The sequence below is a fragment of the Monodon monoceros genome, unplaced genomic scaffold (assembly GCF_005190385.1).
Source record: "Monodon monoceros isolate NGI ecotype Baffin Bay Population unplaced genomic scaffold, NGI_Narwhal_1 Super_Scaffold_13, whole genome shotgun sequence".
NCBI classification, from domain to species: domain Eukaryota; kingdom Metazoa; phylum Chordata; class Mammalia; order Artiodactyla; family Monodontidae; genus Monodon; species Monodon monoceros.
The window spans coordinates 80,838,048-80,864,793 of record NW_021703769.1 but is presented as its reverse complement, the minus strand read 5'-3'; the positions used below and the strand labels follow the sequence as shown (position 1 = coordinate 80,864,793).

At 48.1% G+C, this 26,746-nt stretch overlaps 1 protein-coding gene across 15 annotated transcripts in view; it reads left to right on the top strand.

Moving 5' to 3' along the window:
• TRRAP (transformation/transcription domain associated protein) overlaps positions 1–24,846 on the top strand; it is a 110,906-nt gene extending 86,060 nt beyond the window's left edge. For 5 of the 15 annotated variants that reach the window (XM_029219912.1, XM_029219910.1, XM_029219905.1 and 2 more), the window contains 11 exons: positions 229–430; positions 1,665–1,829; positions 3,247–3,337; positions 5,174–5,373; positions 6,190–6,451; positions 8,972–9,197; positions 10,041–10,258; positions 11,572–11,756; positions 21,592–21,795; positions 21,881–22,075; positions 23,829–24,113. In XM_029219912.1, the coding sequence (XP_029075745.1) occupies positions 229–430; positions 1,665–1,829; positions 3,247–3,337; positions 5,174–5,373; positions 6,190–6,451; positions 8,972–9,197; positions 10,041–10,258; positions 11,572–11,756; positions 21,592–21,795; positions 21,881–22,075; positions 23,829–24,113 (2,233 nt within the window). Of the gene's footprint in view, positions 1–228; positions 431–1,664; positions 1,830–3,241; positions 3,338–5,173; positions 5,374–6,189; positions 6,452–8,971; positions 9,198–10,040; positions 10,259–11,571; positions 11,757–21,591; positions 21,796–21,880; positions 22,076–23,828 lie in introns of those variants that run through there. The other 10 variants (XM_029219909.1, XM_029219914.1, XM_029219908.1 and 7 more) reach the window with 8 other exon arrangements.
• Positions 24,847–26,746: the final 1,900 nt, after the last annotated feature.

The window sequence follows — 26,746 nt, the reverse complement described above, 5'->3', positions numbered from 1 at the left end:
AAGCAGGTCAGTGGTCACCAGGGCTGGAGGTTGGGGGAATGGAGAGTGACTGCTTCATGGGCCGGGGTTTTCTGGGGTGATGAAAATGTTTGTGGCCTACATAGAGGTGGCAGTTGCACAACATTTTAAAGGTACCAAATGCCATGGAACTATTCACTTTAAAATGGTTGATTTCATGCTAAATGATGTTCACCTAAAAAAATTTGTTTTGATTTTGTGTCTTCACAGGTCTGAGGAAGCAAACAAAGCCTTTTCTGCAGCTGTGCAGATGCACGATGTGCTGGTGAAAGCTTGGGCCATGTGGGGCGATTACCTGGAAAACATCTTTGTGAAGGAGCGGCAGCTGCATCTTGGAGTGTCTGCCATTACCTGTTACCTGCATGCGTGCCGGCATCAGAATGAGAGCAAATCAAGAAAATACTTAGCCAAGGTGAGACTGAAAGAATTAGCTTTGACCAAAGACCACCCGGTAGCCTTTAAGTTTAGATGAAAATTCAGCAACTTACTGATCTGTGCTGGGCATGAGGCATTTCTTCATGCCTTACCTCTCATCTCCCTTCACCTTTTGAAGTATAGTCCACAGTTGTACTTCAAGCTGAAAAATGGAGGCCTGGACATACTTGGAGTCAAAGGACTTCTAAGCAGCAAAACCAAACCTAGAGTCTGGGTCTTAGGACTCAAGTCCAGTGTTTGCTGTGGGACCTCACACTGGACAAAGATTCCTGCAGACTGCTGAGGGGTCTGCCCAGAGAGCTTACCTGCTAGACACCTGTTAGATTCTGATCTCTCACCTGCAGGGACCATGCACACAGTCACGGAGCCGGTCAGCTCTAGTCACAGGTGATGTTGAATCCCCTGGTTTCTGCACACACTGCAGGGTGAGGTCTCAGTCACCTGCGGCGTCATCCGCGGGGCCCCCAGTACAGTGCCAGGCACAAGGCCGGCATTGACCTGGGCCCAATGGGGGGCCGCTTGAGCCCAAGTGTCCTCGCCAGTATTGAGCCTTCTCAGCCCTCTCGGGAAACACATCAGTACAACCCAGACTCCATTCTTGCAGAAACTTAAGAATAAGTTCTGCTTTTATGTTTTATCCATTAAAGGTTAGGAGTTTTTAGAATTCCTTGATTTAACATCAAAATTTGGATTGAACATCAGCACCTAGTAGTTAAAGCCGACTATAGAAACAGACTGACTGTAGTCACACCAGGAAACCACCTCACTGTCTTGACTCCAGGTTTGCTTATTTTTAGATGTTAATTGTTTCAGACGTCCCTGGACACCAGGCTGCCAACACGGGGCCTACCTGATACTAGGGTGGTTGTCACCTGAGATCTTTAGCAGAAGCCCATTTTGTTCTGGGGAGATTGCAAGTGTGGAGTAGCAGGCTGAAACCCCTTGGGGTCACACTGGCCACCACTAGCCAGCCGACTGGGTCAGTTACTAGTGGGCATTAAAGCTAAATCTGGATGAAAGCTATATTTAAATTTTCAGTTTTATTTATAAGATTTACGTTTAGGTTTAGCAATATTGTTGGGCCTTTTATAGATGTTTTCCCACAATGCCAGTGAAGTTACTCTATATGGTATTTTAATGTGGGAGGAAAGGTCACTTGATCAGAGCCTTAGAATTTTCATTCAACTCTAGAATTTTCCCTTCTGTCTTAGGTGCTGTGGCTCTTGAGTTTTGATGATGACAAAAATACTTTGGCAGATGCCGTCGACAAGTACTGCATCGGTGTGCCACCCATCCAGTGGCTGGCCTGGATCCCACAGCTGCTCACCTGTCTGGTTGGCTCCGAGGGAAAGCTGCTTTTGAACCTGATTAGCCAGGTGGGAATAGCAAGGCATCTTTGATCACAAAAAAATTGTCTTCATTTCACATCCTTTTTTTTTTCCAGAAAGGAAATGCGCATGCTCAAAGAGAGATGGGAAGAGGTACACAATTAGATATCACTTGATATAAAGCACAATTGAAAGTGACTGAAGAGTATATCAGGGTTGGCGTGGAATAATCTGCTAGAGTTACAGTATTAAAACGGTCATTTCTTTCCTTGAACGTGTTGCCACATAAGATACACGTAAAATAAACATTCTCTTAAAGTGTAAGGTCACTAGTGAGTACTCAGAGTTACTCACAGTGAGTGTGTATCTGGTTGATACTTTATGGCTGAAATCCCATCGTGTGCTAGTTGCTCTTCAGAGCTTCCCTTCGGAAGAAAACTCAGCCCAGTTGTGGTATTTATTGCCCTTTGTACAGTTAGTTGTTCAGCCGCAGCTGTCGAGGCTGCAAGTTGTGTGCACTGGGTGGGCTTGGGGAGTCGGACAGACTGGGGCCCGGGGTCCTGTAGAAGGGCTTTCATTACCCTTATTTTGAGAGTGGCTCCAGATTGTCCCTCTCCTGCAAAAAGACCGAGAGGGGAAGGGCCTGAACAATAGAGATTTGGATACAGTCGGTCTGAGATCGAGTGCCTTTGACTGTGCTGCTGCTTATAAAATTACAGAGTCATATATATAATTTTCACATGTGAACAGCGTCGTAACCAAGCATTTGGGGACATGCTACTTGTTCATCGTTCTGTCTGTTCTTCACATGTGGTGCATCACCTGCACGGTACCCAGAAGTGGTTTTATTTTTCCCTTGAGAGCTTGCAGCTATGTTCCTGGGTACTGACTGTTATTTCGCTTGGAGTTGATCTGTCAAGGTGTAGACTCCCTTTATTTGGTATTGTCATTCATTGAATATCTCTTAATGTACGTTAGCCAGCCACCCTGTGGCAGAGCTGGGTAATGTCTGCTCAGCCCTTTTGAAGGAGCCATATAACCCCAATTTGGTAAAACCGGCATGTCTTACCTTAAAGAGAAAAAGTTCAGTCTCCTCCTTCCTGCAGTTATGCAGAGTAAAGTCACTCGCTAGTGAGCCTTGTTGTCAGTTAGAATCAGCTCACAGTTCCCGGTGAATAAAGACTGGTGTCATTTTGTGTTTTCCTGTCATTTGCCCGAGTGAGATCCAGGGACTTGAGTGTTTGTCATCCTCATATTAACTGAGTCAAATGAAAGTGTGGTTTCCCTCTGTCATCAGTAGTCCTGGGGCAGAACTGATGAAATACACCATGTTGCTCTTTCTTGGATATTTTAAAGCTAAACTAGATGTTTGACTTGCTGTTTAATCCGGCCTCGTGTGTATTAGGTCGGTGGTGTGGCCAAGTGCAGGCCAGCATCCTACTCATGATTGACTGTCTCAGAGCAGGTTGGACGAGTGTATCCCCAAGCCGTCTACTTCCCCATCCGGACCCTGTACCTGACCCTGAAGATAGAGCAGCGGGAGCGCTACAAGAGTGGTACGTCTCCGGGGGGTGCAGTGGCCAGGTCCCCACTGCCGCGGACACATGCTTGCTTGCAGCTCCTTTCCAGCATGTGGGCTGGTCTTGTGTTTAGTCCCTGAGAGGACAGTGGGTCTGGAAGATAAAACCTGATCTCCCAGTGAAGTTTCTGGTTCTCCTTCGCCGCAGCGTAACAGGGTGTTCATCTACCTGAATGATTCGATCCCTAAGTAGAAAAAAATATATGAAATTTTCAGGTATAGATAATTATAAAGTTGACCTTGCCTCATTAGTTATAAATGCATCCTGGTAAACATTATAAATGTCAGTTACGATGTTATAAGGAATATCTTCAGCTGTCAGGGAATCAGCATAGAAATCAATCTCACCAAATGTAAAAACGTACTCGAAATAGAGGTTTTTAATCTATATTGAAATAGCTCTGGTGCGTAAAGAAATAATTTAATGGTTTCAGTTACCCACTAAGCATGGTGCTTTGTAAACACCACGTTTACTTGCTTTACCACGTTTTTAATATGTAGACATTTATGCTGCGAGGCCAGAGTCTGGCTAGGAAGGTGACTCCATCCACTGGACAGTGGCAGCATCTCCTGGTCCTGCGCGGGGTGGGTGAGGACTGCACAGCGTGCTAGCTCCAACCTCCTGGGTACCTGGGTAGATTCGTGTTTTGGTCATTTGAAAGTTAAGATTTTTTTATTCTAAGAGAGCTGAAGCTAAAAGAATGAGCAAAGGGGGTTCCACAACGTATTTCTTTTTTCCTTTTTTTAAAAACTTATTTATTTATTTATTTTTGGCTGCCTTGGGTCTTCATTGCTACGCGTGGGCCTTCTCTAGTTGCGGCGAGTGGGGGCTACTCTTCTTTGCAGTGTGCAGTCTTCTCATTGCAGTGCTTCTCTTGTTGAGGAACACGGGCTCTAGGCATTTGGGCTTCAGTAGTTGTGGCACACAGGCTCAGTAGTTGTGGCTCGCGGTCTCTAGAGCACAGGCTCAGTAGTTGTGGCGCACGGGCTCCGTGGCATGTGGGATCTTCCCGGACCAGGGCTCAAACGCGTGTCCTCTGCATTGGCAGGTGGATTCTTAACCACTGCACCACCAGGGAAGTCCCTACAACATATTTCTTATATAGTGAGTGACTGTATTTTTTTTTTTTTTTTTTTTTTTTGGCGGTACACGGGCCTCTCACTGTTGTGGCTTCTCCCGCTGCGGAGCACAGGCTCCGGACGCACAGGCTCAGCGGCCATGGCTCACGGGCCCAGCCGCTCCGCAGCATTTGGGATCTTCCCGGACCGGGGCACGAACCCCTGTCCCCTGCATCAGCAGGCGGACTTTCAACCACTGCGCCACCAGGGAAGCCCGAGTGACTGTATTTTTCAAAGATGGCATTTTATACATGTGGTTTGGCTTACCTAGATGAAAACATGTAGGCTGACTTGTTAACTACTTCTAGATTCTCTGAGCTGTAATACAAGGAATGAATTTTGAAATGTTCTGCCAGACATTTAAAAAAATGTTCAAACTTCCACTGAAGTTAGAGAGTCCAGTGAAGCCTGCACACCCTCACCCAGACCCACCAGTTATGTGCTGCCATACCTGCTTTCTCTCTCAACACATACGCCTTCTGGAACCACTGGAAGCCCAGTTGTAGGGGCTGCGCTCTCCGCAGCGCCCTCTCCTTAGAGCCAGGGCGCCTCCCACACAGCCCCTGGGAAGCGCCCCGGGATGTGTCCCACGCCGGCAGGAACCAGCGTTCCTTTGGCCGGTGGGTCCTTAGAGCACCGACTCTCCCATCGGTCAGTTTGGCGCTGACATTGGCGTTGTGTGTGTTGCTCTCAGATTCTGGACAGCAGCAGCCAAGTTCAGTGGGTAACCAGTCCCATTCTGCATCAGATCCAGGGCCCATAAGAGCCACGGCCCCCATGTGGCGCTGCAGCCGAATCATGCACATGCAGCGGGAGCTGCACCCGACCCTGCTGTCTTCCCTGGAAGGCATCGTCGATCAGATGGTCTGGTTCCGGGAAAACTGGCACGAGGAGGTATGTGATGTGGTCTCGGGGGTGCTGGCATCCTGCGGAGGGGATGGATCGTTTGGAATGCTTTCAGGGCCGTGTTCTCTTGAGACTACCTGCCTGGTTGTGTGTATGTTTGTTGTTGGATTGAACGGTGGAACAGCAAATATTTCATGTCTGCACGCTAGCGCTGCCTTAATATTGGAAGCAGAAGACTTCAAAAGAAGATGAGATTGAGAAAGCCATTTCTGGCCTTAAAATGCTTATTTTGTTCGCGTGTATGAGCTTAATCACTGAAATGCCACCACTGACCAGGGAGCAGCGGTGGTGTGGGCAGGGCTCACTCACCAGCCGCTCGTCTCCAGGAGCTGGGAGCTAGTTCTCAGGCCACAACCTTAGGGGCGGTGATAGAATAATCAGGCCTTGTTGCCCAGGTACTTGTCTGGCTGGCCACAAGCCCCCTCGTTAGTACCGTGTTGCTTTGTGTGTGTGCAGAGTGCACTGAAGTGATCTGAAAATAGGTTTTTTCCTTGGTTGCTCAACAGAAAGGTATGTGTATGATGCAAAAAGTGGGGTCTTGGGTCTTTTTTTTTTTTTTTTTTTTTCTTTAAATGTTCAGGACAGTTGCTTCTCATTGTTAAGAACACAGCTCATGGCATGAGTGTCTGGTCGGCCCCCTGGTTCCGCACAGTCTGGTGCTGACGCCTGCTGTGCGCCAGGTGCCGAGAAGAGCTTTGTCAGTGGTGGGGCCGGGTGGGCGGGGCAGGTGCTTTTTGGTTGGTGGGTGGGTTGCTTGAATGGAGAGCTCTGTTGTGCGAACTGCCTCGGGTCTCTTTCCCCCAGGTTCTCAGGCAGCTCCAGCAGGGCCTGGCAAAGTGCTATTCTGTCGCATTTGAGAAAAGCGGAGCAGTGTCAGATGCCAAGATTACGCCCCATACTCTCAACTTCGTCAAGAAGCTGGTGAGCACGTTCGGGGTGGGTCTGGAGAACGTGTCCAACGTCTCGACCATGTTCTCCAGCGCGGCCTCCGAGTCCCTGGCCCGGCGTGCACAGGCCACCGCGCAGGACCCTGTCTTCCAGAAGCTGAAGGGCCAGTTCACAACCGGTGAGTCCTGATCCAAGGGAGCTCCCACTCAACGTTTTTCCTCTGTCTTAGCATCTAAGTTAACCACATCCGTTCGTTTTCATGAGCACAGTACCGGGCGAGCTAGTTAGACTGTGTTTAAAATACAGACTGGATCACAAGGAAACTGACATTCCCCGCCTGGGACTGCACGTCCTTCCCTCCTGTGAAAGGTCAAGGTTTCAGGGCCAGAGCACCGGGCTCCCTGTCAGGTTAGACACAGGGTTTTAGGACAGACCTGCTTCTGCTCCCCCGTCCCTTCTTCTGCTTGGTTTTCATGGGAAAACGCAACAGGGTAAGGTGAGGCAGTAAGACCCAACGGTGCAGGGCCCAAGGTGACAGGTAAGGTTCAGACCTGTAGTGGATTCTGGTGGCAAGATGATAAGGAGGTTGTGTTTCTAATCCTGTCCCCAGTTCAGGTTCATGCATTTCCCTAGACCCACAGGAGCCCCACCTCTTTCTGCATGATCTGAGGTGAACGGTCCAGTCTCCCTCAGCCCAAATCCTCGTCTGTCGTAGGGGCCCTCGTCCCCCCAGTGTACACACAGGCACAGCTGCGTCCCCTGGAGCTCGTGCTTGTGTGGTCTGTCATCCTCTGAAAAAGGAAGAGTCTGAGATGAAAGTTTCATGGAAACCATCATACATTACTTAAAAGAAGTGATATTTAGTGTATCTTTATTTTAAAATGTCCAGATCATTAAATCAAATGTGGTCTGAAATAGAGAATTAGAAGTGGAACAAATCATCCGGATTCTGATGTGAAAAAAAATGACAAACACTGAAACTTGAAAGAAGGACAGCTATGAGGCTCTGACCAACCACAACGTGTAGCGAGTTTCAGATACTTAAATCAAGAGCTGTCCAATGCCTCTCGTCATGTGCCCCCAGGGAGGACCGTCTCTGGGTTTTAGCACTGTGTCCTGAGCTAGAAAGTGGAGGAGAGTTGTTCCTCCATCTCCAGCAACACTGCATGCATTGGCTACTAGCTCCAGGTCTTTAAGGAGGTAGAAGGGAGTTCAAAACAGTACATTAAATTTATCCCAGAGAAGACTTATTTACAAGCAAAAACTTATACCCAAGTGTTGATAGCCGCTTTATTTGTAATAGCTCCAAACTGAAGTCCACCCAAATGCCCCTCTAAGGAGAATGGATACACAACGTGTGGTATTTCCATACTCATGTAAAGCACATAAAGAGGAGTTAACAGCAGCTTAGGTGGACCTCAAAGACATTACGCTGGATGCAGAAAGCCAGCCTCAAAAGGATTCCTGCTGCACGCTGCTTAATTATGAGACACTCGTGAGATAGCGTAAAAATCAAGATGGAGGCCAGAGTAGTGGTAGCCAGGCATCAGGGATGCGGGGGGGAGGTGGCTGTGGCTCTGAGAGGCTTCGGGCGTCCTTGGTGATGGACGGTGAGCATCTTGGTCACGGTGCTGGTTTGGCGCTCCCTACACGGCATCTCGCGGAGACACACGTGCACGCGCGCACACACAGGACACATATCTGAATCAGCCCTGGGGGTTATGCCAATGCCTTGGTTTCGGAAAGGGGTGTGTGGCCCTCCCTGTACATTTCTTTGCACTCCTGTGAATCTATATTCATTTCAAAATAAAAGTTAACGAAAAGTAACAAACAAAAATCCATTACATGAATGTCAGGCCTGAGCTTGGTAACACCTTCCTGATCCAGAGCTGAGAAGGAGCAGCCCCTGTGTGCAGCTGCCTGCGTCCTGGCTGGGTGGCCCCTGCCGGGGAGCCTGGGTGGAAACCTGCCTCCTCGTGTTGGTGCATGGGGACCTCTCCAGCCGCCCGCTTGTGTGAAGTCATGCTAGAGTTAAAGGGAAACCAGAGAAATGCTGTGAAAAAAACCCCACACAATAAAAGTGCATTGACTTTCAGGGGCTTCCCTGGTGGCACAGTGGTTAAGAATCCACCTGCCAATGCAGGGGACACGGGTTCGAGCCCTGGTCCAGGAAGATCCCACATGCCGCGGAGCAACTAAGCCCGTGCGCCACAACTACTGAAGCCCATGCGTCTGGAGCCCATGCTCCACCACAAGAGAAGCCACCGCAATGAGAAACCCGTGCACTGCGACGAAGAGTAGCCCCCGCTTGCCGCAACTACAGAAAGCCTGTGTGCAGCAACGAAGACCCAACGCAGCCAAAAATAAATAAATAATGTAATTTTTTTAAAAAAGTACATTGACTTTCATAAGACTGATGACCCTGTACACAATTGAGGTCACGCGTGGGCGTGATGATTAGAACTGCTGGAGTAGCCCCGTGCTGTGCTGAGGGCCTTAACGCGTGCTACCTTGTTTAACTTAATCCTTGAGGGTCCATGCTATTTATATCCGTCCCGTGACTTACAGTGCTTTGCTGCAGACTCGACGTGAGATGTGTCTGTTTCCTACCTGGGAGGTGCTTGAGCTGTGGTTTTTGTAGTGAATTAGAAATAGCCCAAATGACTAAAAATGTTTCTAATCATATTTTATTTTGCAGATTTTGACTTCAGTGTTCCAGGTTCCATGAAGCTTCATAATCTTATTTCTAAACTGAAAAAATGGATCAAAATTCTGGAGGCTAAAACCAAGCAACTTCCAAAATTCTTCCTCATAGAAGAAAAGTGCCGGTTTTTGAGCAATTTCTCAGCACAGACAGCTGAGGTAGAAATTCCTGGGGAATTTCTGATGCCAAAGCCGACACATTACTACATCAAGATCGCTCGGTGAGTGAGCCTGACCTGGCCCGGGATCACCAAAACCTTCCCCAGCAGACCCTCCAGGCAGACCTGGCCAGCGGGTCACACTGTAGTTCCCTCCTCTCTGCACTCCTTCCCCCGAAACGGGAGAGGACACAGTGTTGCTCTAGGATATGAGTACCTTTAAAGGGTCTGGTCTAACCACTGGGTTCAGTGTCTTGTTTGAGTCAAGCTTGTGTTTGCTCTCAAAAGAATCCTTTCTGAATCCCCATGGAACTTGACAAAGTATAGTTTCGCAGTCTTCTGTAAACTCAAAGCACAGGATTCAAAAGAATCAGACAATGGTCAAATTTACCAGAGCGAAGCAAGTTGCATCTCATTTAAAATGTAAAGTGAGCTGTGAAGGGGCGACCCTTAACGGTCAGGTGTTTCCTCCAAACCTGACCCGTCCTGGCCGCCCCCTCCCCCTCCTGCCGTCAGCGTGCTTAGGCCCACGGCCCACGTTCGCTTCTCGGGCACCTGGTCCTCTGCCCCAGCGCCAGCCAGTGGGGCCCGTGCCGTCGTGGCTGCTGGACTCCTCTGGGCCGGTTAGCGCCCGTCTCTGGCTGCTGAGGCTGGACCCTCGGCGTGCCTGTTTGAAACTTCCAGCTTCGCCTTCTCTTCCTCCTCTCGTTTTCCCTCCGATACTGTGGCACGACTACCTTGTCGCAGTGAGGTGGGGTGTAAATGACAAACCGCCACTGTCGTACAGTCTGTTTTCCAGGACGGTTCTGACAGCCGCTTCTGCAGAGCTCCATTTTCTTCTCAAAGGAAAGGCTTGGAAGTTGCGGCTCGGGGCGTTGGTGTCTGATTGTCCACTCCTCCCGGCAGGTTTATGCCCCGGGTGGAGATTGTGCAGAAGCACAACACGGCAGCCAGGAGGCTGTACATCCGCGGGCACAACGGAAAGATCTACCCATACCTGGTCATGAACGACGCCTGCCTGACGGAGTCGCGGAGGGAGGAGCGCGTGCTGCAGCTGCTCCGCCTGCTCAACCCCTGCTTGGAAAAGAGGAAGGAAACCACCAAGAGGCACTTATTCTTCACAGGTACCAGCACGGCCCAGGGGCTGCACAGCGACACCCGGCAGCCTGTGCCGTCTGTGTCAGCAACGGCGAGTCTCTGAGCCCCGCCAGGTGGGGGCAGGCGGTAGGCTGAGGGCTGGTGCCTGCAGGGGCCCTGCACCTGGAGGGAGGGGACACCTCCACCCCTGGGGCCTGAGGCTCCTCCCCGCAGGACGGGCGCCCAACGAGGACTTGTCTGGAGAAGGAGGCCCTGGGCCCGTGCACACAGCCCTCCTCACTTCCCCAGGAATCTTCCCAGGCTCTGGCGATGCCCGGCCGAGCAGAGGGCTTGTTGGGCGTGTGCTCACGGCACATGGCAGTTTTTAAGTGCAGTCTCGGATCTGCTCCGGGACACAGCCTGCAGTGTGTGGGCACCGCCTGAGGTGCTGCCTGGGAGTCAAGGAGCCCCGGGCAGGCCACAGAAATCTCAGGCAGGCAGCAACCAGCAACGTTGAGTGAGGTCTTCCCAGAACCGAGTTGTCGTGGTTGAATTGTGAGTCTGTAGTAAGGGGTGTAGATGAGCTGCCTGTAATCCCACCCAGAGGAGGGAGCTATTGTTACACTTCAGCATTAATCCCCAGTTTAGGAGCCCATTGCAACGCATATTATCTGGTCCTGTATGGAACTTTCTTCTGCTAGCTAAGTTGTGATCCAGCCTATTCTGACCTAAAATCTCTTGCCCTTAAGTTCAACATCCCCAAAATAAGAAGTACATTTAAAAAAAAAAAAACAAAAACAGGTCTATAGAAAGCTGTGTGCATTTTCACATGAATGTAACGTGATCTACCGTGTTGGTCCCAGCTGTGCTAGTTGGTTGTTCTTTGCTGCTTCCAAAGAAACAAGCTCCTGGTTAGCTCCAGGTGGTGGTCCGTGTATGTCCCCTGGAGTCCTGTAGGAATTTCTTCATGGGTTGAAGCCATGGCAACGGGCCAGTAGCCAAGCTTTAACTGGCGTTAGACTGAATCAACTCTCGATTAGAAGTCAGAGGCGTCGTGTGCCCGCCGCCCCCCCGCAGGCTGGCAGACTCGGCTCAGAGCTGCGCCGCTCAGCTCCAGAGCACTTGGCACAGCCTCCTTGTTCTTCTCGTGAGGTTGCCTAGCGAGGCCTTCCTGGTCACCTGTGCCTTAAACGCAGGTCACAGGCGGCTTGGGCTCCGGCCCTGCTAGACGGAGCCTCAGGCTGTGGGCTGAGGCCACCGCGCCGTGTGACCGCGCTCTCCCGGCTTCACCCGCGCCTCTGCCCCAGTGCTGGCCTGTGAGCCCTGCTCTCATCTGCCCGTCTCTCCCCTCTCTCCTCAGTCCCGCGCGTGGTGGCCGTGTCCCCGCAGATGCGCCTGGTGGAGGACAACCCATCCTCACTCTCCCTGGTGGAGATCTACAAGCAGCGCTGTGCCAAGAAGGGCATCGAGCACGACAACCCCATCTCCCGCTACTATGACCGCCTGGCCACCGTGCAGGCGCGCGGGACGCAGGCCAGCCACCAGGTGCGGGGGCACCGGGGCCGGGCAGGGGGTCCAGTTGGACTGGTGAAGTGGCCGTGGGCCTTGGTGAAGGGGCATTTGCCGCAGACCATTTGTTGTAACAGGACAGAGAGGTACGTTTCAACCTTGCAGAGCCTCATAGTCCTTTACCTGCACTTGCAGAGAGGCCCAGATATCAGAATTTTAAGAGTAACTTCATGGCAGGTTCATTTGGCCAACAAACCAGGTCTAGGTGATGGGAGGCTGTCTCCCCACATAGTGTTCACGTTTGTCTGGTTTGCTGCCGGGCCTTAAGGTACCACACAGTCTCTGTACCGCATGTATGTTCTAAAATACACAAAGTGGGGAACGCTGCAACACGTCGGGCTGGCTGCTTTTGTCGCCTAGGGTGGCAGCACAGTGCCCCCCGCCGAGTCCTGGACGACTCTTGGCTGCACCGGTCAGGTGGACGAAGGTCCCTCTCCATCTGCAGGTTCCTGCCCTTGATGGATAGCAAGGCAGGGGTGGCCCCTGGATGAGAAAGTTTTATCCAGAATTGTCTGCGTCACCAAAAGGCATCTCTTTGGGCCGTTCTCTGGATGCCTCTGGCGTCCTTCCTGTGTTTCCCGAGAGGGCCTCACAGTTTCTAGGAGAGACACCCCAGAGCTGGAAGCTGTGACTTGCCTCTGTTCTCCCGGGGACTGGTCTACATTAATCTGGGTCCCAGAGGACTTGGTTTAGGAGGATGGAGCCCACAGGTGCTCGTTTCACCCACTGCGGCAGTGCTCAGGGCACAGGGTCTTGTGTAAGCCTCCACCTTCTTGCCGGTAAAGCAGGTGGGATTCCTGTGTTCTGCTTGGCCTCTGTGGAGCATGGGCAGTTTTGGGGTGTTTGTGGGAGATGAATGGATTGGATTCTTCAGGCTGCATGTACCTTTCACAGTGTGGAAGCCATCAACTCCTGTCTGCAAATACATGGCTACCTCAGAATGCCCTATCGCTTTGTAAAGATGGAGCTGATGACTGGTCCAGTGTAGAAACAGTGCTAGGGTCCTGCTGGGCCAGCTGGAGATGCTGACAATACAAATAATCCCAGCTTGGTTCCCTCTTCTTAGTCTTTGTCCCCTAGTTTGTTTTGTTATTAACTCTGCTGCTTCATCCTTTGCAGTTTTTTATAACACCTTTGGGTATTATAATTGGGATATTACTCACATGCCATAAAATTTCCCCTTTAAGATGTACAATTTAGGGGCTTCCCTGGTGGCGCAGTGGTTGAGAGTCTGCCTGCCGATGCAGGGGACACGGGTTCGTGCCCCGGTCCGGGAAGATCCCACATGCCGCGGAGCGGCTGGGCCCGTGAGCCGTGGCCGCTGGGCCTGCGCGTCCGGAGCCTGTGCTCCGCAACGGGAGAGGCCACAGCAGTGAGACGCCCGCGTACCGCAAAAAAAAAAAAAAAAAAAAAAAAAGTACAATTTAATGTTTTCAGTATTCACAGTTAGTCATCACCACTATCTATCTTTAAAACATTTCATCACCCGAAAAAAACTTCATACCTGTTCCTAGTCACTCCCTATTCTTCTCTGTCCCCACCCCTGGTGACCACAGATCTTTCTGTCTCTGTGAATTTGCTTATTCTGGGTGCATCATGTGATCGGAATCATACAACATGTGGTCTTCAATGTCTGGCTTCTTTCATTGAGCGTGTTCTCAAGGTTATCTGTGTTGTAGCATGTGTCAGTAGTTTGTTTCTTTTTATTGCTGATTATTCCCTTGTATAAATATAACACATTTAATTTATCTGTTCATGAGTTGATGGACTTTAGCTTGTTTATACCGTTATGATTAATGCTGCTGTGAACATTTGTGTGCGTGTTTTTGTGCGGGCCTGTGTTTTCATTTCTCTTGGGTATGTACCTAGGAGCAGAATTGCTGGGTTATATGGTAACTCTTACGTTTAACATTCTGATGAACTGCCAAACTGTTTTCCAAAGTGACTACAATATATGAGGGTTCTAACTTCTCCACAGTCTTAACAGTGCTTAGTATTGTCTGTCTTTTTGTCTTTTTGATTATAGCCATCCTAGTGGGTGTGAAGTGCTAGCTCATTTTGGTTGATAACCAGTGATGCTGAGTATTTTTTCATTTGCTAATTGGCTGTTTGCATATTTTCTGTGGAGAAAAGTCTGTTCAGGTCCTTTGCTTGTTTTTAAATTGGGTGATTTGTCTTTTTATTGTTGATTCTAAGAATTCTTCATATGTTCTGGGTGTAAGTGACTTGATACAGGTGACATCACCTTCTTGGCTGTGTATTGGCCATGTTGTCCTGCTTCTTTTCATGCCTCATAACTTTCTATTGAAAACTGATGTTTTGGATAATATAATGTGGCAACTCTAGAAATCACATCCTTCCCCCCAAGGTTCGTTGTTGTTGCTGTTTGTTTGTTTTAGTGACTTTCCTGGGCTGATTCTCTCCAGGATGCCATTGAGGAATATCCAAAACCAAACTCATCAACTCTCCTTAGAGGACGTGACCACTCCTCACACAAGTGCAGCCACTGAGGTGTCTCCTCAGTTAGCCCAGCGGCCAGCCAGTGATTTACAGAGATATTGTTTTTGTTTTTGAATTTTTGAATTTTATTTATTTTTTTATACAGCAGGTTCTTATTAGTTATCCATTATATATATATATATTAGTGTATATATGTCAATCCCAATCTCCCAATTCATCACACCTCCACCCTCGGTGTCCATACGTTTGTTCTCTACATCTGTGTCTCTGTTTCTGCCCTGCAAACCGGTTCATCTGTACCATTTTTCTATTTTCCACATATATGCATTAATATACGATATTTGTTTTTCTCTTTCTGACTTCACTCTGGATGACAGTCTCTAGATTCATCCACATCTCTACAAATGACCTAATTTCGTTCCTTTTTATGGCTGAGTAATATTCCATTGTATGTATGTACCACATCTTCTTTATCCATTCATCTGTCGATGGGCATTTAGGTTGCTTCCATGACCTGGCTATTGTAAGTAGTGCTGCAGTGAACATTGGGGTGCATGTGTCTTTTTGAATTATGGTTTTCTTTGGGTATATGCCCAGTAGTGGGATTGCTGGGTCATATGGTAATTCTATGTTTAGTTTTTTAAGGAACGTCCATACTGTTCTCCATAGTGGCTGTATCAATTTACATTCCCACCAGAAGTGCAAGAGGGTTCCCTTTCCTCTACACCCTCTCCAGCATTTGTTGTTTGTAGATTTTCTGATGATGCCCATTCTAACTGGTGTGAGGCGATACCTCATTGTAGTTTTGATTTGCATTTCTCTAATAATTAGTGATGTGGAGCAGCTTTTCATGTGCTTCTTGGCCATCTGTATGTCTTCTTTGGAGAAATGTCTATTTAGGTCTTCTGCCCATTTTTGGATTGGGTTGTTTGTTTTTTCTAATATTGAGCTGCATGAGCTGTTTATATATTTTGGAGATTAATCCTTTGTCCGTTGATTTCTTTGCAACTATTCTCTCTCATTCTGAGGGTTGTCTTTTCGTCTTGTTTGTGGTTTCCTTTGCTGTGCAAAAGCTTTTAAGTTTCATTAGGTCCCATTTGTTTATTTTTGGTTTTATTTCCATTACTCTAGGAGGTGGATCAAAAAAGATCTTGCTGTGATTTATGTCAAAGAGTGTTTGTCCTATGTTTTCCTCTAAGAGTTTTATAGTGTCCGGTATTACATTTAGGTCTGTAATCCATTCTGAGTTTATTTTTGTGTATGACGTTAGGGAGTGTTCTAATTTCATTCTTTTACACGTAGCTGTCCAATTTTCCCAGCACCACTTATTGAAGAGGCTGTCTTTTCTCCATTGTATATCGTTGCCTCCTTTCTCATAGATTAGTTGACCATAGGTGCGTGGGTTTATCTCTGGGCTTTCTGTCTTGTTCCATTGATCTATATTTCTGTTTTTGTGCCAGTTCCATATTGTCTTGATTACTGTAGCTTTGTAGTATAGTCTGAAGTCAGGGAGTCTTAATTCCTCCAGCTCCGCTTTTTTCCCTCAAGACTGCTTTGGCTATTCGGGGTCTTTTGTGTCTCCATACAAATTTTAAGATTTTTTTGTCCTAGTTCTGTAAAAACTGCCATTGGTAATTTGATAGGGAGTGCTTTGAACCTGTAGATTGCTTTGGATAGTATAGTCATTTTTGTAATATTGATTCTTCCAATCCAAGAACATGGTATATCTCTCCATCTGTTGGTATCATCTTTAATTTCTTTCATCAGTGTCTTATAGTTTTCTGCATATAGGCCTTTTGTCTCCCTAGGTAGGTTTATTCCTGGGTATTTTATTCTTTTTGTTGCAGTGGTAAATGGGAGTGTTTCCTTAATTTCTCTTTCACATTTTTCATCATTAGTGTATAGGAATGCAAGAGATTTCTGTTCATTAATTTTGTATCTTGCAACTTTACCAAATTCATTGATTAGCTCTGGTAGTTTTCTGGTGGCATCTTTAGGATTCTCTACGTATATAGTATCATGTCATCTGCAAACGGTGACAGTTTTACTTCTTTTCCAATTTGTATTCCTTTTATTTCTTTTTCTTCTCTGATTGCTGTGGCTAGGACCTCCAAAACTATGTTGAATAATAGTGGTGAGAGTGGACATCTTTGTCTTGTTCCTGATCTTAGAGGAAATGCTTTCCGTTTTTCACCTTTGAGAATGATGTTTGCTGTGGGTTTGTTGTATATGGCCTTTATTATGTTGAGGTAGGTTCCCTCTATGCCCACTTTCTAGAGAGTTTTTTTCATAAATGGGTATTGAATTTTGTCAAAAGCTTTTTCTGCATCTATTGAGATGATCATATGGTTTGTATCACATTGATTGATTTGTGTAAATTGAAGAATCCTTGCATCCCTGGGATAAATCCCACTTGATCATGGTGTGTGATCCTTTTAATGTGTTGTTGGATTCTGTTTGCTAGTATTTTGTTGAGGATTTTTGCATCTATATTCATCAGTGATATTGGTCTGGAATTTTCTTTTTTTGTAGTATCTTTGTCTGGTTTTGGTATCAGGGGGATGGTGGCCTCGTAGACTGAGTTTGGGAGTGTTCCTTCCTCTGCAATTTTTTGGAAGAGTTTGAGAAGGATGGGTGTTAGCTCTTCTCTAAATGTTTGATAGAATTCACCTGTGAAGCCATCTGGTCCTGGACTTTTGTTTGTTGGAAGATTTTTAATCACAGTTTCAATTTCATTACTTGTGATTGGTCTGTTCCTATTTTCTGTTTCTTCCTGGTTCAGTCTTGGAAGGTTATACCTTTCTAAGAATTTGTCCATTTCTTCCAGGTTGTCCATTTTATTGGCATAGAGTTGCTTGTAGTAGTCTCTTAGAATGCTTTGTATTTCTGCGGTGTCTGTTGTAACTTCTCCTTTTCATTTCCAATTTTATTGATTTGAGTCCTCTCCCTCTTTTTCTTGATGAGTCTGGCTAATGGTTTATCAATTTTGTTTATCTTCTCAAAGAACCAGCTTTTAGTTTTATTGATCTTTGCTAATGTTTTCTTTGTTTCTATTTCATTTATTTCTGCTCTGATCTTTATGATTTCTTTCCTTCTGCTAACTTTGGGTTTTGTTTGTTCTTTCTCTAGTTCTTCAGGTGTAAGGTTAGATCGTTTATTTGCGATTTTTCTTGTTACTTGAGGTAGACTTGTATAGCTATAAACTTCGCTCTTAGAGCTGCTTTTGCTGCATCCCATAGGTGTTGGATCATCGTGTTTTCATTGTCATTTGTCTGTAGGTATTTTTTGATTTCTTCAGTGATCTCTTGGTTATTTAGTAACGTATTGTTTAGCCTCCATGTGTTTGTGTTTTTTACGTTTTTTCCCTTGTAATTCATTTCTAATCTCATAGTGTTGTGGTCAGAAAAGATGCTTGATATGATTTCAGTTTTCTTAAATTTACTGAGGCTTGATTTGTGACCCAAGATGTGATCTATCCTGGAGAATGTTCCATGTGCACTTGAGAAGAAAGTGTAATCTGTTTTTGGATGGAATGTCCTATAAATATCAATTAAATCTGTCTGGTCTATTGTGTCATTTGAAGCTTGTGTTTCCTTATTTATTTTCTGTCTGGATGATCTGTCCATTGGTGTAAGTGAGGTGTTAAAGTCCCCCACTATTATTGTGTTACTGTCGATTTCCTCTTTTATAGCTGTTAGCAGTTGCCTTATGTATTGAGGTGCTCCTATGTTGGGTGCATATATATTTATAATTGTTATATCTTCTTCTTGGATTGATCCCTTGATCATTATGTAGTGTCCTTCCTTGTCTCTTGTAACATTCTTTATTTTAAAGTCTATTTTATCTGATATGAGTATTGCTACTCCAGCTTTCTTTTGATTTCCATTTGTATGGAATATCTTTTTCCATCCTCTCACTTTCAGTCTGAATGTGTCCCTAGGTCTGAAGTGGGTCTCTTGTAGACAGCATATATGGGTCTTGTTTTTGTATCCTTTCAGCAAGCCTGTGTCTTTTGGTTGGAGCATTTAATCCATTCACATTTAAGGTAATTATTGATATGTATGTTCCTGTTACCATTTTCTTAATTGTTTTGGGTTACTTTTGTAGGTCCTTTTCTTCTCTTGTGTTTCCCACTTAGAGAAGTTCCTTTAGCATTTGTTGTAGAGCTGGTTTGGTGGTGCTGAATTCTCTTAGCTTTTGCTTGTCTGTAAAGCTTTTGATGTCTCCATCGAATCTGAATGAGATCCTTGCTGGGTAGAGTAATCTTGGTTGTAGGTTCTTCCCTTTCATCACTTTAAATATGTCATACCACTCCCTTCTGGCTTGTAGAGTTTCTGCTGAGAAATCAGCTGTTAACCTTATGGGAGTTCCCCTGTATGTTATTTGTCGTTTTTCCCTTGCTGCTTTCAATAATTTTTCTTTGTCTTTAATTTTTGCCACTTTGATTACTATGTGTCTCAGTGCGTTTCTCCTTGAGCTTATCCTGTATGGAACTCTCTGTGCTTCCTGGACTTGGGCAGCTATTTCCTTTCCAATGTTAGGGAAGTTTTCGACTATAATCTCTTCAGATATTTTCTCAGGTCCTTTATCTCTCTCTTCTTCTTCTGGGACCCCTGTAATGCAAATATTGTTGGGTTTAATGTTGTCCCAGAGGTCTCTTAGGCTGTCTTCATTTCTTTTCATTCTTTTTTCTTTATTCTGTTCCACAGCAGTGAATTCCACCATTCTGTCTTCCAGGTCACTTATCCGTTCTTCTGCATCAGTTATTCTATTATTGATTCCTTCTAGTGTAGTTTTCATTTCAGTTATTGTATTGTTCATCTCTGTTTGTTTCTTCTAAATTCTTCTAGGTCTTTTTTATACATTTCTTGCATCTTCTCGATCTTTGCCTCCATTCTTTTTCTGAGGTCCTGGATCATCTTCACTATCGTTATTCTGAATTCTTTTTCTGGAAGATTGCCTATCTCCACTTCATTTAGTTGTTTTTCTAGGGTTTTATCTTGTTCCTTCATCTGGTACATAGCCCTCTGCCTTTTCATCTTGTTTATCTTTCTGTGAATGTGGTTTTTGTTCCACAGGCTGCAGGACTGTAGTTCTTCTTGCTTCTGCTGTCTGACCTCTGGTGGATGAGGCTATCTAAGAGGCTTGTGCAAGTTTCCTGGTGGGAGGGACTGGTGGTGGGTAGAGCTGGCTGTTGCTCTGGTGGTCTGAGCTCAATAAAACTTTAATCGCCTTGTCTGCTGATGGGTGGGGCTGTGTTCCCTCCCTGTTGGTTGTTTGGCCTGAGGCGACCCAGTACTGGAGCCTACCTGGGCTCTTTAGTGGGGCTAATGGCGGACTCTGGGAGGACTCACGCCAAGGAGTACTTCCCAAAACTTCTGCTGCCAGTGTTCTTGTCCTCAAGGTGAGACACAGTCACCCCCCACCTCTGCAGGAGACCCTCCAACACTAGCAGGTCGGTCTGGTTCAGTCTCCTATGGGGTCACTGCTCCTTCCCCTGGGTCCAGGTGCACACATTGCTTTGTGTGTGCCCTCCAAGAATGGAGTCTCTGTTTCCCCCAGACGTGTCGAAGTCCTGCAGTCAAATCCTGCTAGCCTTCAAAGTCTGATTCTCTAGGAATTCTTCCTCCCGTTGTCAGACCCCCAGGTTGGGAAGCCTGCCGTGGGGCTCAGAACCTTCACTCCAGTGGGTGGACTTCTGTGGTATAAGTGTTCTCCAGGCTGTGAGTCAGCCACCCGGCAGTTATGGGATTTGATTTTACTGTGATTGCGCCCCTCCTACCGTCTCACTGTGGCTCCTCCTTTGTCTCTGGATGTGGGCATCTTTCTGGTGAGTTCCAGTGTCTTCCTGTCCATGATCGTTCAGCAGCTAGTTGTGATTCCGTTGCTCTCACAAGAGGGAGTGAGAGCCCGTCCTTCTGCTCCGCCATCTTGAACCAATCACATATAGAGATCTTCTTAAATGCCTTGAATCAATAAGTTTTCGGCCTTTTTTGAGGGCTCCTGTGTGTGTGTGTATGGGGGTAGCTCACAGCCCTGCCGTAGCCTTCACCGCCTGCTTGTGCAGAATCTCGCCGTCAACCAGAAGTGAGAGCGTGGACCTTCTGAGGTTTCTCATGAGCATGAGGCTGGCCTTCAGGGTTCCCAGGAATGTGGTGGAGCTTTTCAAAGCCCCCATGTCGTCTCACTCCCCAGCTTGTCCCTGGTCTGGCCGCCCTCTTGTGTGCTCTGAGTTCAAACAGACAAGCCCAGTAAATGGGTTTTTTTTCCAGAGGCTGCCGACAGGTCACCAGTGACCGTCCTCTGGGGATCAGGCCTTTCTGGGGTCACCACACCAATTCTGCCCACTCCAGTGGCTGTTAGCCTGCTTGTTTTTACAGCTGCCGAGGATACAAGGCTGTTGGTTTTCAGGGCCACTGTGGAGCTGGGGAGGGAGGGATGGGAATAGGACAATTAAACTGCCACGAAGCTCACTGTTCTCACCAAGATTCAGCCTTCTTTTTCTTGAATAAAAGTTGCCCAGATTGTCGCAAGCCTTTAATTTCCAGAGTTGTGGAAAAGTTTGTTTTGATGGTTTTTGCCAGTGTTCTCATTGCATTTACAGAGCAGTAGATTTTGGAAGTCCTCACTCTGCTATCTCAGAAGGGCTTCTTTCCATTTTGCTGATGAAATGAACAGAAACAACGTGTGATTGGAAGTCTGCGTGGTTCTTGGTTGCTCACGGCCTGCATACTAGTGGTTATCCAGAGCACGTGGGTGTGGCTTAGCCCAGAAGAGACCTGTATACCTTTACCAGTTGGTCTAACAGGAGCCAGCTTAACTCAACAAACTCTTTTTTGAGACCATCTCTAAATATGTGATGTTTGAAACAGTATTGTGAGTCTTCCAGTGTAGAATTCAGTTTAAAGTGTTGTGTAACATCTAATCTCATTTTAAGACTAGCTCCTTCAGTTTATAAAACTTTTGTCTTTAATATTCTTGGTTACGAAGTATCCAACTATTCTTTTGATCTTCTGTTCATCGGCCTGGTATATTCTGTAGTTGGTGAGTTATAGTATTCAGCTAATTACCTAAATTCTTGGTGAAACAGATCATTACATATCATGCAGCTGAGGCTTTTATTCACAGAGCTCCATTGTTGCTTCGGGCATAAGACATGGAACCTTGGAGGGAAATTGACCAATTTTGTGCATCCTCATGATTAGTCAAATGACACTGCATATGTATTTGTCAGCAAAGTTCACTCAAGTGGTGCTAAGCAAGAAAGAAATTACAATATGAGAGTTTTCTTTTTGAAGGAAAAAAATAAGTGAATTAGATGGAAGAGTCATGGAGTGATGTGTCATTTCAGGTCCTTCGAGACATCCTCAAGGAAGTTCAGAGCAACATGGTGCCACGCAGCATGCTTAAGGAGTGGGCTCTGCACACCTTCCCCAACGCCACCGACTACTGGACCTTCCGGAAGATGTTCACCATCCAGCTTGCCCTCATCGGCTTTGCGGAGTTCGTCTTGCATCTCAATAGACTCAACCCCGAGATGCTGCAGATCGCTCAGGTAACCTGATGTGAGCGGCCAGCCTTCCTGTAGAATCTGCGTCCTACTGTTTTAAGTTTCTGAAGCGTCTCCTTCTGAACTTTAGGACACCGGCAAACTGAACGTGGCCTACTTTCGATTTGATATAAATGATGCAACTGGAGACTTAGATGCCAACCGTCCTGTCCCTTTTCGCCTCACACCCAACATATCTGAGTTTCTGACCACCATCGGTGTCTCTGGCCCGTTGACCGCATCCATGATCGCCGTCGCCCGGTGCTTTGCCCAGCCCAACTTCAAGGTAGGTAAGGGGTCGTCTTGTGAGGAGCACAGACTGGGTAACTCTGCACGTGGTGGGCTCACAGGAGCCCCGGATCTGCAGACAAGGCAGGAGGAGGGAAGAGCATTCACAGCACGTTCACTGGGGAAAAGGGGTTAAAATGTTCTCTGTGCATGAGTGTTTAGGATGCTGGACCAGTTTACAAAGAGCAATCTAGAAGCCTCTATTGGATAGTTTCCCCAGCTACTACCTCTGTGTGTCAGTTTTGTTTACTCCATTTTATAGCTACCTTCAGTTTCTCATTTTGCAAACCTTTCTGCTTAAGAGGGCAGGTGTGTCCGTGTTGGATGGCTCCTGTCTTACTGGGGCTACGGTGACGGGCCCTAAACAGACATGACACGTGAGGCAAATAGTGAACCCCCATGAGATGCCACGTGGCAGATGCCCTTGGCCACGCCAGGGCTGTGACACTCTGCGCCTGGCACTGTGCTCAGGGAGGACAGACAGGGATTCAAATCCAGTTCATTCTCACCCTGATCCTGTCTCTCCACAGTTGGGGACGGAACACAATTTATTTTTTCTTTTAATTTCTGAGACCAGCTGTATTACTATTGGTTTGTTTGTTGTTTTCCCAGATAAGCAGTTTGTGTCTAGAGAAGGCTGCAGACACCAGCTGCTTTCGCAAAACACTTACATAGAACAGGTTTTACGTTATGGGATAATCTCTTAACTGTGAACCAGAACTTCGTGCTCTTTTTAATCTTCGGTTGCACATGCCCATCAGTGCGGGGTGCTGCTGTGGGGATACAGTGATGAGCTGTTATGAACATGAGTGAAAACAAAGAGCCCACGGTTCCTTCTTGAGAAAGGAGTCTGCTCTAATGCAGGGAATAGCAGTGCACTTTTATCCACTTTGGCTTAAGGCTTGAAATATGAACTTCTCGTTTGTTTCCAGAACAACTGTTTCTATGCAATCAGGGTAATTCTTAGAGTGGCATTTAATTGAAAACTTTAGAAAGAGTGAAGAAGGCCCTCCATATATTAAAGACCTGTTACGACTTGGAAAAACACTGGGAGTTACTCTGCACAGTCTGAGCTGGTATAGATGGGAGGGAACTGGGCCTTCTCCAAACTCTGGGCCCAAATGTAGTGACTGCCTTTACGTTAGGCTAATATAGAGACCGTGCTATGTGGGAATCTCCTTTAAAAACACATTCTGTTGGGGCCAAGTAACACAGAATAAAACCCTCAGCATGTCAGTCGAAGTTACTTTAAAGCAGCCCTGGTGCCTCACGAAGCTCCCGCGTCCTTTGATGGTGACGATGGGCTGAGGTCCCATGTTGTGGTTCAGGAGGACCTGTGCACGGTGTGTCCGTCGTGGGAACGCCATCTTGTCGGTGATGTCAGTGCCACCGCTGGCCTGGGTCCCCGGCCCTTCTCCTCCAGTCCCCTCCCCCGGGTGCTTCTCACCTTCCTGCTGCAGCCACCACCTCCCCACCCTGTGGACCCAGTTCCCACAGTTCCCTGACCCCAGGGGGAGCGGCAGCCGCGGGCCCCTCCCTCCCTCCCCCTCCCTCTTCCTTCAGCTTAGAATCCACGGGGTGTCATCACGCGTGTCTGGCTGCAGTGGCCCCACCAGCGTGCCTGTGGCACCTGGCCCCGGGTGCTGAGGCTGATGGCCCGTCGGCCGCCATGGCTGAGCCCCTCACTTGGGGAGCCACCCTCGGGGCTGTTGTTGGTTAAGCGCGGACCGTTCTGTTCTCTCCCCACCCAGGTGGACGGCATCCTGAAAACCGTGCTTCGGGACGAGATCATCGCTTGGCACAAAAAGACACAGGAGGACACCTCATCTCCTCTGTCAGCCGCCGGGCAGCCCGAGAACATGGACAGCCAGCAGCTGGTTTCCCTCGTCCAGAAGGCCGTCACGGCCATCATGACCCGCCTGCACAACCTTGCCCAGTTCGAGGGCGGGGAGAGCAAAGTGAACACCCTGGTGGCCGCCGCCAACAGCCTGGACAACCTGTGCCGCATGGACCCCGCCTGGCACCCCTGGCTGTGAGCGCGGCCGCGGCTGGCCGGGAGGGCGGTTGCTCACCTGACAGTTGGAGGGGGACGAGCATCAGGAAGGTGAGGCCGTTCGAGGGGGGGAGCTGAGACTTACCCCCAGCTTTTCAAGTAAAGACGCCAGGGTTCCCTCGTGCAGAATTTATGAATTCTTTTTTACTGAGTTCCTCCCTCCGTGTGAATGTACAGATTGAACTGTAGAAAACGCTTCTGTGTCGTCATTTTTAACTTTCAGAAGTTACACCTCCCAGGAGCTTCGTGCTTTTGTACAGAACTTCGTAGCAAGTGTACAGAAAACCCACTTAGTTGGAGAACAGGAAATTACGAACGAACTGTGTTGGATTTTCTCTGAGCACAAACTTTTACGCTGTACGTAACCAGCCTCGGGAGCCTCACTGAGCAGCCGACTGGATGGATGAGGCCCGGGGCCCCAAGGGCCGCCCACTTCCCCTGCGTTCGGAGTCGGATTCCTCTGGGGAAACAGAACTGGAGAGCTGGCGGTGAACCTTACTTTACAGGCTGGCTCTTTGGATGTCTTCTAGACATTTGCTGTCACTGTACTTGGAAAAAAGGAACACTTTTTCCTTCTTAATTTAGAAAGAAGCAACGAAGGTTTGTTCGTTAACTCCAGTCTGTTATGTTCACATTTTTATAAATATGAGCCTTGAGAATGTTCTATCTGAATTTGTACAGTGTGATTTTTTTAGAATAAATATTTTATAAAAGGATGAGTTGTTTCCGTGAGGTGTTCCCTCTGCCCCTCAGGGCCCCAGGCCAGCGCGGCCTGTGCCCCAGTGTGGCTCCACGGTGACGGTCACGTGCGTCCAGGCAGGGTCTTGGCTGGGACTTGGGTCTGAACCACTCGGCGTGTGCTGTGATGCTGACCAGAAGTGCTGGTCCCGACTGATGGTGTCAGAGATGCCCAGGGATCTGGTCCCTTCAGCTGTGTTCACGTGTTTCAGGGCTGCTGCTGTGTAACCTGTGTGCGAAGGGGAGACGCCCAGAGGCCTCATCCTGGACCTGCGTCCCTGGCGGGGCTGTTCCCGGTGCCTGGAGCCCCACCCCTCGCCTCAGCTCCACCAGCTCGTTGGCCTTCAGCCCCTCCCTCCATCGGCACCTCAGGTACGGAGTGAACCAAGCAGCAGAGCCCTGCCCTGGAAAACACTGGAGGGACGGTTCCCCAGCACAGGCCGTGCTGTCAGCAGGACGAGAAACTGAGGCAGGACGGAGGAAGGGGTTGTGACTTTAAAATTACGATTCTGAATTTAGAAGGACTCGCCCCTTTGGGAAGTGTACCACATGTGCAGTGAGGAGGACAGCCTCTGAACAGCTCAGGGCCCAGACAGCAAGGCCCCTTCGGGGTCGGGGCCCTCGACCCCGAGGCCTGCCCTGTACCCTAGTGCCCCAGGCCAGCACAGGGTGAAGCCTGCAGCTGAGTTCACCCAAACCTCACTACAAGTCCAGTCCAGGGGGCGTAAACAAACGTGCTAGAAGCAGCGAAAGCTTGAGACTGTGGTGGCGCTGGGTTAGGACTGGGGTGCCAGCGCATTTGGGGTGGGTGGGACCGATGGCTACAACTTGAGGTCACCGTGCTGGTCTCCAGTCCTGGGAAACAGGTGGGCCCACAGCCCCTCCACTGCACAGAGAGGTGCAGCTCAGGGTGAGCAGCTCCTCCACGGTCCAGAGTCCCAGAGCCAGTCGTGGAGGAACAGCCTAAACCTCATCCAGCTTGACTCTGGCCCCCGAGGCTACACCCTAGAGCACAGATGGAGGCTGAGGGGCCGGGTTTTGCCCAATTGACTGGACTCTCCCATTCTTTCTTTTTTTTTTTTCCTTCATAAATTTATTTATTTTTTGTCTGTGTTGGGTGTTTGTTGCCGCGCGCGGGCTTTCTCTAGTTGCAGCGAGTGGGGGCTACTCTTTGTTGCGGTGCGTGGGCTTCTCACTGCAGTGGCTTCTCTTGTGGAGCACGGGCTCTAGGTGCACGGGCTTCAGTAGTTGCGGCACACAGGCTCAGTAGTTGTGGCTCGCGGGCTCTAGAGCGCAGGCTCAGTAGTTGTGGCATGTGGGCTCAGTAGTTGTGGCTCGCAGGTTCTAGAGCGCAGGCTCAGTAGTTGTGGCGCACGGGCTTAGTTGCTCCGCAGCATGTGGGATCCTCCTAGACCAGGGCTCGAACCCGTGTCCCCTGCATTGGCAGGCGGATTCTTAAGCACTGCGCCACCAGGGAAGTCCCTCTCCCATTCTTTCTTTGGAGCTAATTATGAGTTATTTTACAAATACTTGGCTGTTTTTGTGAGAAAGCATCTTGGATTGCAGGATGACAGGAGCCTGTATCTGAAACGACAGGTGTCATCGTGCCGTCAGGCTGGACGGGGAAGACGCCCATCTGTCTGACAGTCCTCACTGTGTAACAGGGTCTCGCAAGCCGGGGTCAGGACTCATTTGAAACAAGCCACTGAGTTGCCCTTGTGCGCTTGGAGAGTTGGCGTGGAACCTGGTGGTTGTGTAGATGTGTGGATGGCAGTTGGGTGAAGGGAACATTTGTTTCTTAGCCTCGATAGTTGGGAGTCTGGAGTCGGTATCCTGGTGAGAAGGGCCTGGGTCCCATGCCAGGCTCGCCCACACTGT